At 42.3% G+C, this 13,075-nt stretch overlaps 1 protein-coding gene across 1 annotated transcript in view; it reads left to right on the top strand.

The window, feature by feature from the left end:
- Positions 1 to 10,735, top strand: part of LOC123729044 (SH3 and multiple ankyrin repeat domains protein 1) — a 44,365-nt gene extending 33,630 nt beyond the window's left edge. Inside the window, exon 3 of the mRNA XM_045702874.1 lies at positions 10,523 to 10,735. Within this exon, the coding sequence (XP_045558830.1) occupies positions 10,523 to 10,735 (213 nt within the window). The remainder of the gene's footprint in view (positions 1 to 10,522) is intronic.
- The last annotated feature ends 2,340 nt before the right edge of the window (positions 10,736 to 13,075 follow it).

Raw genomic sequence — 13,075 nt, 5'->3', positions numbered from 1 at the left:
GTCTAGAAGGATGAGAGCAGAGGAGAGAGAGTTACCTTTAGCAGTGCGGAGATCCTCCGTGACACAGAGAAGAGCAGTCTCAGTTGAATGACCAGTCTTGAAACCTGACTGATTTGGATCAAGAAGGTCATTCTAAGAGAGATAGCAGGAGAGCTGGCCAAGGACGGCACGTTCAAGAGTTTTGGAGAGAAAAGAAAGAAGGGATACTGGTCTGTTGTTGTTGACATCGGAGGGATCGAGTGTAGGTTTATTCAGAAGGGGTGCAACTCTCGCTCTCTTGAAGACGGAAGGGACGTAGCCAGCGGTCAAGGATGAGTTGATGAGCGAGGTGAGGTAAGGGAGAAGGTCTCCGGAAATGGTCTGGAGAAGAGAGGAGGGGATAGGGTCAAAAGGGCAGGTTGTTGGGCGGCCGGCCGTCACAAGACGTGAGATTTCATCTGGAGAGAGAGGGGAGAAAGAGGTCAAAGCACAGGTTAGGGCAGTGTCATCCGCAGAGAGGGAGGAGGGGGGGAGGGGGGGAGGATTCAGGAGGGAGGAGAAGGTGGCAAAGAGCTTCCTAGGGTTAGAGGCAGATGCTTGGAATTTAGAGTGGTAGAAAGTGGCTTTAGCAGCAGAGACAGAAGAGGAGAATGTAGAGAGGAGGGAGTGAAAGGATGCCAGGTCTGCAGGGAGGCGAGTTTGCCTCCATTTCCGCTCGGCTGCCCGGAGCCCTGTTCTGTGAGTTCGCAATGAGTCGTCGAGCCACGGAGCAGGAGGGGAGGACCGAGCCGGCCTGGAGGATAGGGGACATAGAGAGTCAAAGGATGCAGAAAGGGAGGAGAGGAGGGTTTAGGAGGCAGAATCAGGAGATAGGTTGGAGAAGGTTTGAGCAGAGGGAAGAGATGATAGGATGGAAGAGGAGAGAGTAGCGGGAGAGAGAGAGCGAAGGTTGCGACGGCGCAATACCATCTGAGTAGGGGCAGAGTGAGAAGTGTTGGATGAGAGCGAGAGGGAAAAGGATACAAGGTAGTGGTCAGAGACTTGGAGGGGAGTTGCAATGAGATTAGTGGAAGAACAGCATCTAGTGAAGATGAGGTCAAGCGTATTGCCTGCCTTGTGAGTAGGGGGGGACGGTGAGAGGGTGAGGTCAAAAGAGGAGAGGAGTGGAAAGAAGGAGGCAGAGAGGAATGAGTCAAAGGTTGACGTGGGGAGGTTAATGTCACCCAGAATTGTGAGAGGTGAGCCATCCTCAGGAAAGGAACTTATCAAGGCGTCAAGCTCATTGATGAACTCTCCAAGGGAACCTGGAGGGCGATAAATGATAAGGATGTTAAGCTTGAAAGGGCTGGTAACTGTGACAGCATGGAATTCAAAGGAGGCGATAGACAGATGGGTCAGGGGAGAAAGAGAGAATGTCCACTTGGGGGAGATGAGGATTCCAGTGCCACCACCCCGCTGGCCAGATGCTCTCGGGGTATGCGAGAACACGTGGGCAGACGAGGAGAGAGCAGTAGGAGTAGCAGTGTTATCTGTGGTAATCCATGTTTCCGTCAGCGCCAAGAAGTCGAGGGACTGGAGGGTAGCATAGGCTGAGATGAACTCTGCCTTGTTGGCCGCACACCGGCAGTTCCAGAGGCTGCTGGAGACCTGGAACTCCACGTGGGTCGTGCGCGCTGGGACCACCAGGTTAGAGTGGCAGCGGCCACGCGGTGTGAAGTGTTTGTATGGCCTGTGCAGAGGGGAGAGAACAGGGATAGACAGACACATAGTTGACAGGCTACAGAAGAGGCTACGCTAATGCAAAGGAGATTGGAATGACAAGTGGACTACACGTCTCGAATGTTCAGAAAGTTAAGCTTACGTTGCAAAAATCTTATTGACTAAAATGATTAAAATGATACAGTACTGCTGGCTGGTGAAGTAGACTAGCTAGCAGTGGCTGCGTTGTTGACTTTGTTTGAAAGTGTAGCTGGCTAGGTAACCTCGATAGTTTCAGTGCTACACCTTATCATGATACAAAGGCAACTATGTAGCTAGCTAACATAACACTAATCAAGACGTTCCTTTGTAATGTATTTAGTTTCTACAATGCTGCTCGTCGGTAATAGTTGGCTAGCCTCTCTAGGGTAGGGGGCAGTATTTGCACGGCCGGATAAAAAACGTACCCGATTTAATCTGGTTATTACTACTGCCCAGAAACTAGAATATGCATATAATTGTTTGATTTGGATAGAAAACACCCTAAAGTTTCTAAAACAGTTTGAATGGTGTCTGTGAGTATAACAGAACTCATATGGCAGGCAAAAACCTGAGAAGATTCCTTACAGGAAGTGCCCTCTCTGACCATTTCTTGGCCTTCTACACTCTCTTTATTGAAAACTGAGGATCTCTGCTGTAACGTGACACTTCCTACGGCTCCCATAGGCTCTCAGAAGGCGGCAGAACGTTGAATGATGACTTTGCAGCCCATTGCTGAAAAACAGTAGCGCATTTGGTAAGTGGTCGATCAGAGAACAATGAGACTGGTGCGCGCGTGCACGAGAAGAGTCCATTTTAGATTTTTAGTCTTTGAACGAAAACAGGGTTTCCCGGTCGGAATATTATCGCTTTTTTACGAGAAAAATGGCATAAAAATTGATTTTAAACAGCGGTTGACATGCTTCGAAGTACGGTAATGGAATATTTAGAATTTTTTGTCACGAAACGCGCCGGGCGCGTCACCCTTCGTCACCCTTCGGATAGTGTCTTGAACGCACGAACAAAACAGAGGATATTTGAACATAACTATGGATTATTTTGAACCAAACCAACATTTGTTATTGAAGTAGAAGTCCTGGGAGTGCATTCTGACGAAGAACAGCAAAGGTAATCCAATTTTTCTTATAGTAAATCTGAGTTTGGTGAGTGCCAAACTTGGTGGGTGTCAAAATAGCTAGCCCGTGATGGCGAGCTATCTACTCAGAATATTGCAAAATGTGCTTTTGCCGAAAAGCTATTTTAAAATCGGACATAGCAATTGCATAAAGGAGTTCTGTATCTATAATTCTTAAAATAATTGTTATGTTTTTTGTGAACGTTTATCGTGAGTAATTTAGTAAATTCACCGGAAGTTTGCGGTGGGTATGCTAGTTCTGAACGTCACATGCTAATGTAAAAAGCTGGTTTTTGATATAAATATGAACTTGATTGAACAAAACATGCATGTATTGCTTTCGTTGTAAAGCCTTTTTGAAATCGGACAGTGTGGTTAGATTAACGAGAGTCTTGTCTTTAAAATGGTGTAAAATAGTCATATGTTTGAGAAATTGAAGTAATAGCATTTCTAAGGTATTTGAATATCGCGCCACGGGATTCCACTGGCTGTTGAGTAGGTGGGACGATTTCGTCCCACATACACTAGAGAGGCTAGGTTTGGAAATGGCGTCGCGGGGGACGAAAATAGCTGGCTAGCTAACCTCAATAATTACTCTAAACTACACAATTATCAAACTATGACAAAGACAACTTATTGACTAAAATGACTAAAATGATACAGTACTGCTGGCTGGTGAAGTAGGCTAGCTAGCAGTGGCTGCGTTGTTGACTTTGTTTGAGAGTGTAGCTGGCTAGGTAACCTCGGTAGTTTCAGTGCTACACCTTATCATGATACAAAGGCAACAAAGGCAACTATGTAGCTAGCTAACACACTCAAAATTAAAGTGGAAAACCACACTACAGGCTGATCCAACTTTGATGTAATGTCCTTAAAACAAGCCAAAATGAGTCTCAGTAGTGTGTGTGGCCTCCACGTGCCTGTATGACCTCCCTACAACGCCTGGGCATGCTCCTGATGAGGTGGCGGATGGTCTCCTGAGGGATCTCCTCCCAGACCTGGACTAAAGCATCCGCCAACTCCTGGACAGTCTGTGTTGCAACGTGGCGTTGGTGGATGGAGCGAGACATGATGTCCCAGATGTGCTCAATTGGATTCAGGTCTGGGGAACGGGCGGGCCAGTCCATAGCATCAATGCCTTCCTCTTGCAGGAACTGCTGACACACTCCAGCCACATGAGGTCTAGCATTGTCTTGCATTAGGAGGAACCCAGGGCCAACCGCACCAGCATATGGTCTCACAAGGGGTCTGAGGATCTCATCTCGGTACCTAATGGCAGTCAGGCTACCTCTGGCGAGCACATGGAGGGCTGTGCGGCCCCCCAAAGAAATGCCACCCCACACCATGACTAACCCACCGCCAAACCGGTCATGCTGGAGGATGTTGCAGGCAGCAGAACGTTCTCCACGGCGTCTCCAGACTCTGTCACGTCTGTCACATGTGCTCAGTGTGAATTCAATTCAATCAAGTTCATATTTATATCAAAAACCAGCTTTTTACATTAGCATGTGACTAGCATGTGACTAGCATTCCGACCGAACACTGCCGGTGAATTTACTAAATTACTCACGATAAACGTTCACAAAAAACATAACAATTATTTTAAGAATTATAGATACAGAACTCGTCTATGCACTCGATATGTCCGATTTTAAAATAGCTTTTCGGTGAAAGCACATTTTGCAATATTCTAAGTAGATAGCCCGGTATCACAGGGCTAGCTATTTAGACACCCAGCAAGTTTAGCACTCACCAAAGTCAGATTTACTATAAGAAAAATGTTATTACCTTTGCTGTTCTTCGTCAGAATGCACTCCCAGGACTTCTACTTCAATAACAAATGTTGGTTTGGTCCCAAATAATCCATTGTTATATCCAAATAGCGGCGTTTTGTTCGTGCGTTCAAGACACTATCCGAAAGGGTAAATAAGGGTGACGAGCATGGCGCATTTCGTGACAAAAAGATTCTAAATATTCCATTACCGTACTTCGAAGCATGTCAACCGCTGTTTAAAATCAATTTTTATGCCATTTTTCTCGTAAAAAAGCGATAATATTCCGACCGGGAAAGCGTGTATATGTACAAAGAGAGAGAAAATAAAAACATCTCGTGCCCTCGTGCACGAGCCTGAGTCTCAGAGTACTCTGACCAGCCACTATCCAAACGCGATAATGTGTTTCAGCCTGGGGCTGCCTCGATATCATTCAGCTTTTTCCCGGGCTTTGAGAGCCTATGGGAGCCGTAGGAAGTGTCACGTTACAGCAAAGATCCTCAGTCTTCAATAAAAAGAGCCAAGATGAACAACAACTTGTCAGACAGGCCACTTCCTGTTTAGAATCGTCTCAGGTTTTTGCCTGCCATATGAGTTCTGTTATACTCACAGACACCATTCAAACAGTTTTAGAAACTTCAGGGTGTTTTCTACCCAAAGCCAATAATTATATGCATATTCTAGTTACTGGGCAGGGGTAGTAACCAGATTAAATCGGGTACGTTTTTTATCCGGCCGTGTCAATACTGCCCCCTAGCCCTAACAGGTTAAGTGTTCCCTTTATTTTTTTGAGCAGTATATATATATATGTATATGTGTGGGGTACAGAGATGAGGTAGTTATTCAAAAATAATGTTAAACACTATTATTGCACACAAAGTGAGTCCATGCAACTTATTATGTAACGTGTTCAGCATATTTTAACTCCTGAACTTATTTAGGCTTGCCATAAAAAAGGGTTTGAATACTTAATGAATCAAGACATTTCAGCTTTTAATTGTTTATTCATTTCTAAATGTTTCTACTAACAAAATTCCACTTTGACATCATGGGGCATTCCGTGTAGATCAGTGACATAAAATCTCAATTTAATCAATCTTAAATTCAAGCTGTAACAATAAAACGTGGAAAAAGTAAAAGGGTGTGAATACTTTCTGAAGGCACTTTAAGTTATCTATACATGAAGAACAAAAATCTATGGAGACTTAACTCACTTAATAATCCAACGTAATTGACAGCCTAAAGCCATTCATTATGATCAAAATTACAGTGTTCTCTCTTCTCACTAAAGTTAGCAATGATTTGCCCTTTCAGATGCTTTCTTGGTATTGCATAGGTAGGTGACATTGTGGGTGAGAATTGGCTAACCAATCAGTCCGTATAGCGGCATTTCAGTTGAAAATGGGTGCCCTATGCTAACCCTTCTCCTGTTATGAATCTTCTCTGTACTCCAATTCCCAGAACATTCCCAACTGTTCTACATGTCAGCTAATCTGCCCTCAATATAACAGTAATTGTTAATTATCTAATAGGGTTTTAATGAGTTTGGAGAGGACTGGGAAGTGAGCAGCAGTGTGAAAGGCGTAAACACCAAGAGGGCATTTGGTGTCTTGGTCTGAGAGCACTTTCACCAACGGGTACCTAGACCGCCCACTACCCACCCCAACAAACACTTACAGTACCTCGCACAGGATGTATAATTGTTTGAAATGAAAGGAGGATGGAGAGAATGAGGGAGTGTAGTGCATACTGTAGGCTGAAAGCGCGAGAGAGAGGAGAGAGGGAGAGAGAAGCACAGGATATTAGAAAGGGAGAGGCAAATACAGGGGGATCGAGATCAGGTCACACACAAAATACATCTGTCCATTGATCAGTATGGTCGTTGAACAATGCTATGTTCAATGTAATGAGGACAGCTGCTGAGAGCATCCCAGAAAATCCTGTAGGAAACCACAGAATGATCGGGAGGAAGTGTCACACTCATACAGTGCCTTTCAGAAAGTATTCATACTTATTACATATTTTGTTGTGTTACAGCCTGAATTCAAAATGGATTAAATAGATGTTTGTCTCACCCATCTACACACAATTCCTAATAATGACAAAGTGAAAACATGTTTTTATAATTTTTTGCTAAATAAATGCAAAAATATGAAAGTTACATAACTATTCACACCCCTGAATCAATACTTTGTAGAAGCAACTTTGGCAGCGATTACAGCTGTGAGTCTTTTGGGGTAAGTCTCTAAGAGCTTTACACACCTGGATTGTACAATATTTGCCCATTAATCTTTAGAAAATTATTCAAGCTCTGTCAAGTTGATTGTTGATCATTGCTAGACAGCCATTTTCAAGTCTTGCCATAGATTTTCATTCCGATTTAAGTCAAAACTGTAACTCGGCCACTCATGAACATTCAATGTTGTCTTGGTAAGCAACTCCAGTGTAGATTTGTACTTGTTTTTTTACATTATTGTCCTGCTGAAAGGTGAATTCATCTCCCAGTGTCTGTAGGAAAGCAAACTGAACTAGCTTTTCCTCTAGGAATTTACCTGTGCTTATAGCTGTATTCCATTTATTTTTATCCTAAAAAACTCCCAACTCCTTGCCGATGACAAGCATACCCATAACATGATGCAGCCACCACCATGCTTGAAAATATGAAGTGGTACTCCGTGATGTTTTGGATTGGCCCAAACGTGACGCTTTGTATTCTGGACAAAAAGTAAAACAAATTGCCACATTTTATGCAGTATTACTTACGTGCCTTTTTGCAAATAGGATGCATGTTTTGGAATGATTTTATTCTGTACAGGCTTTCTTCTTTTCACTCTGTCATTTGGGTTAGTATTGTGGGATAACTACAATATTGTTGATCCATCCTCAGTTTTCTCATATCACAACCATTCAACTCTGTAACTGTTTTAAAATCACCATCGGCCTCATGGTGAAATCTCTGAGCAGTTAACTTCCTCTCTGGCAACTGAATTAGGAAGGACACCTGTATCTTTTGTAATGACTGGGAGTATTGATATACCATCTAAAGTGTAATTAATAACTTCACCATGCTCAAACGGATATTCAGAGTCTGCTTATTTTATTTTTACACATACCAATCGGTGCCCTTCTTTGCGAGCCATTAAAAACCCTCCCTGGTCTTTGTGGTTGAATCTGTGCTTGAAATTCACTACTCGTTTCACTACTAAGATCCCTATCTTACAGATAATTGTACATATGGGTTATAGAGATGGAGTTGTCATTCAAAAGTCATGTTAACCACTATTAATGAACACGGAATGAGTCCATGCAACTTATTATGTGATTTGTTAAACACATTTTTACTCCTGAACTTATTTAGGATTGCCATAACAAAGGGGTTGAATACTTATTGACTCAAGACATTTCAGCTTTTAATTGTTTATTCATTTGAAAAATGTTATACAAATAAAATTCCAGTTTGATATTATGGGGTATTGTGTGTAGATCAGTGGCACAACATGTCTATTTAATCCATTTTAAATTCAGGCTGTAACACAACAAAATGTGGAAAAAGTAAAGGGGTGTGAATACTTTCTGAAGGCACTGTATATTACATTAGGACGACTCTCTCCAAGGGATTACACACACACACACACACACACACACACACACACACACACACACACACACACACACACACACACACACACACACACACACACACACACACACACACACACACACACACACACACACACACACACACAACCCCCCTCATATGGTTTGCCTCCCAGGGAATACCAAGGCATTGCTACGGCAACGGGTGCCTTGCTCCTCTAATGAACTGGTTGCCATGCCAATGCTGTTGGCTACAGTATCAAATGTAGAAGCAGAGGGGGAGAGGAGGGAGACAAGGAACTATGCTGAACTATACAATTTTATTTACAGATCATAAGCATGGGACAATAGCTCTGTGTGTATCTCACTAACCCCCTACTACTATACACACATGAAATTCCAAGACAAACATTGCAAAGGAATTGTCGTTCCAAGAAAAAAAACGACATTGGGAATAAATAATATAGAAGTGCTGCATATAAAAACATTAAAGACATTGTCCATTGTGACCAGAAAGCCTCTAGTGTATCAAGCACAGACATGTGTGGGGGGAAAAGCTCTTTATCCTCCAAAGAAGTTTAAAAAGAAAATCTCTATTTCTCATTGATTGCAATGCAGGTCTAGGCTTATGGCATAGGCAGATAATTGGTTTAGATGAGAGAGCGAGTGTTGAGTATTTTGTGTCTTGAGTCTTGTTAACGACACTGAAGAAAAATAGCAAATCAGTCATTTTAAATAAATTCATTAGGCCCTAATCTATGGATTTCACATGACTAGGAATACAGATATGCATCTGTTGGTCACAGATGGCACGACAATGGGACTCAGGATCTCATCACAGTATCTCTGTGCAATGAAATGGTCATCAATAAAATGCAATTGTGTTCATTGTCCGTAGCTTATGCCTGCCCATACCATAAACCCACCACCACCATGGGGAACTCTGTTCATAATATTGACATCAGCAAACAACTCGCCCACATGACTTCATACTGCCATCACCGGGATTCATCTCTAAAGAGCACACTTCTCCAACATGCCATCGAAGGTGAGCATATGCCCACTGAAATTGGTTTCGACGCCGAACTGCAGTCAGGTCAAGACCCAGGTGAGGACGACGAGCATGCAGAAGAGCTTTCCTGAGATGCTTTCTGACAGTTTGTGCAGAAATTCTTCGGTTGTGCAAACCCACAGTTCCACCAGCTGTCCTGGTGGCTGGTCTCAGATGATCCCACAAAAGAAGAATCCGGATGTGGAGGTCCTGGGCTGGCGTGGTTACACGTGGTGTGCGATTCGAGGCCGGTTGGACGTACTGCCAAATTCTCCAAAACAACGTTGGAGGCGGCTTATGGTAGACAAATTAACTTTCAATTCTCTGGCAGCAAGTCTGGTGGACATTCCTGCAGTCAGCATGCCAATTGCACGCTCCCTCAAAACTTGAGACGTCTGTGGCATTGTGTTGCGTGACAAAACTGCACATTTTAGAGTGGCCTTTTATTGTTCCAGCACAAGGTGCACCTGTGTAATGATCATGCTGTTTAATCAGCTTCTTGATATGCCACACCTGTCAGGTGGATGGATTATCTTGGCAAAAGAGAAATGCTCACTAACAGGCATGGGAAAAGATTATTGCACAACATTTGAGAGAAATAAGCTTTTTGTGTATATGGAACATTTCTGGGATCTCTTAGTTCAGCTCAAGAAATGTTCAGTGTTCACAGTTAATTCAATGTATTCAAATGAGTCGGAATGGTGATAGCGAATCAGTAGCTTTACAGTTAATGAGCACAGTTTGATGTTCAATAGTTAGTAGGCCTATGCTAGCTCAGTTAGATTATACATTTATTTCAAGAAGCATATGCATGATTATTGTCAGCTTTAAATGAGACCAGTAAAGTGCCATCGATAGAAAGGTGAAACCAGTTTTCATAAAGTACTACCTCTACTTTTAATACAAAAACTTGTCAATCATGAGCCATAAATACAGCCTCAATGTCACCACATTTTAGTTAATTAACTGTAATTATGCTTTAGATTTGGATCACAAATTGTTTGCCAAGCTAATTATACACCTTTCAGTAAAATCAAATGGCATTTAAAATGTAGAACACACCTTTCACCCACTCCTTACTTCCATCCAACACACACACACACACACACACACACACACACACACACACACACACACACACACACACACACACACACACACACACACCAACTTGAAAACAATACATTCATGATCTCCCTCTTATCAACTGTTCACTGTGCTGTCTTGTCTCTCGTCTCCTCCCTCTGTCAGAGGTGTCTGCAGTTTGACCCTGACTTCACAGTTTGGAGCGCCAAGCAGGAGGTCATCTGTTCGCTGAGCGAGCCACTGTGGGACGTCTATAACTATGGCCTCTTTCAGCCCGCCGGAGACGGATGCGATGCCATGTTCCTGGAGGAGGAGCGCTGCCTCCGAAACTACCCACAGTCCTTTGAGAAAGGGGTGCCTTACCTGGAGGTATTTTGATGGAAGACACTGGGAAAACGTTTTTAGATAGTGATGCAGTAAAAATATGTTTATCCCATTTAGCCTTTTCAGGAAGATCATTTAAAAAGTCACTTTGACTAATGGGCTGCCCACAAGTCTGATTTCCATTTTTTTTTTAATGCATGTTTTTGACCTCCACCATAACCACAACCACCTTGTAGGAGCAAAACAGATTTCTTATATATTTAACATACATCTCGTTTTTAGTGGGTTTGCAGTGCATGGATGTGACTTAGATTTTTCACTGTGGAGCTTCACATACTATAAAAGTCATATACAGCAGAGTGATACCCATACGCTGATATTATGATGCCCTCTGGTGGTGCATCTTTTGCAAGTGTTCAGGGTGGGGTTCCAAATATGCAACAGATCAGGGTTAGGGTTGATTCCAGAGGCACTACAGTGTTTAGATTAGGCCAAGTTGGTGCCAGGAATATGAAAATAAATGTGGTTCTTATCCTTCAGATGGTTTTAAAGATTTAAATAAATGTTTTACCATGAATCTTTTCTGTTTTACAGTTTAGGTACAAGACCAGGGTATACAAACAGACAAACCTGGATGAAAAACTACTTACAAAATTGCACACCAAGGTACTTCCTATTTTGTTATAACATTCTTATGTCCCTTTTGTAGGTGAAACATATTTGTACAACTATACTAATTCATTTTCCTAGCTAACAACAAACGTTACCACAACATTAGAGAACGATCCCTTAAGAGTCTCATTAGGTCATTAACTTACGTTTTCATAGGAATCTTCCTGTGATGTGCAAGGAATGTTTCCAAGGGACCATTCCCTTAATGTCAATTTGAACCAGAATGTGGTTACCATGTTCTCAGAACTTAAGATATGAATGTTCTAGAAACGTTTCATTGGAACGTTGCAAGAACATTCGTGTCCAGTTTTCTGTGGTTTAGGAGAATATTCCATCAACGTTGCACCAAACATACACAGAACATGGTTTCCATGTTCTCAGAACATAAGATGTTAATGTTCTAGACACGTTTTATGGGAACGTTGCAAATTCCATCAACGTCCTACCAAACATACACAAAAAATAAGCACATGGCCTAGAGATATCCCTTATTGGGACAGTATTTAGGGAATTCGTCATTGATGCTGGTGTCCTGGGTTTGAGACCTGCTAGGGGATTCACCCTACTCTCACATTCTTCGCAATGCAAATGTTAATGTCATTATTGCTGTTTTGAATTGCATTTATCAGACATTTTGATTGTTTGTATGGACATTTTGTTACACTTGGACATATTATTTATGTATCTTTGTTGATTATCATAATGTGTATAGATTTCTCCTCTTTCACTAATTTCTGGAACTTTGGCTACCAGCTCTGTCAGGTTTGATGTGATGTTTCTAGATGAAGAGATCAATGCTGCCTTTTCAGAGTTAGCATTTTACTAAAATGTTGTTCTCTTTCTCCTCGATTTAACTCAAAATAATGGGTGCATTTGCACAAGGAAAACGTTAAGCAGGGTAACAACACAGCTGCCATCATTCTTTGATTTTCGGCTTTACAATAGTCTATTGGAAACGAGTTAGCCTACAGCATTAATTCCAATTCCAAGGCTTTAAAAAATATAACACACCGGCAAAGGGGGATACCTAGTCAGTTGTCCAACTGAATGTATTCAAATGAAATGTGTCTTCCGCATTTAACCCAACCCCTCTGAATCAGAGAGGTGCAGGGGGCTGCCTTAATCCACATCCATGACTTTGGCACCCTGGGAACAGTGTTTTGCTCTGGGGAATTGCCTTGCTCTGGGGCAGAATGACTGATTTTTACCTTGTCAGCTCAGGGGTTCGATCCAGCAACCTTCCGGTTACTGGCCCAACGCTCTAACCACTAGGCTACCAAAAGATATGCTTCTGAAAGTAATATACGGGTTACTTGAAAACATAACTGTAATACTATTACAATATTTGAAACCAGTAACTCATTATTTTACTCCGTTAATCATACAAGTAAGTAAGTAATATATTACCCCAACACAGTTCCCAAGTGATTCTGTTGCAATTTGTCTATTTTTCCACATTAAAACCTGGAGATAGAACTTTGTGTTGTGTATTGTTTTGGTATAACTGACATCATCATTGCTTAGCTGGCAAATGTGAGAAAGTACAGACAGGCTACTGTAAATATGCACATTTCTCATATTCTGAGAATATGACAGCCATGTACTAGGTATGTTTCTATCAGCGGCAACACCGCTTTTTTGGCTGGAGGGTTGATGCAAAAGCATCCTTGGTTGACAACCTTTGAAGTTGTTTTGGGGGGGGGGGCTTAGGGGATAAGTGGT

Source organism: Salmo salar, chromosome ssa19, assembly GCF_905237065.1.
Source record: "Salmo salar chromosome ssa19, Ssal_v3.1, whole genome shotgun sequence".
Classification (NCBI taxonomy): Eukaryota; Metazoa; Chordata; class Actinopteri; order Salmoniformes; family Salmonidae; genus Salmo; species Salmo salar.
Note: the sequence above shows the minus strand (reverse complement) of the source record. Positions and strands in the feature narration are given on the sequence as shown.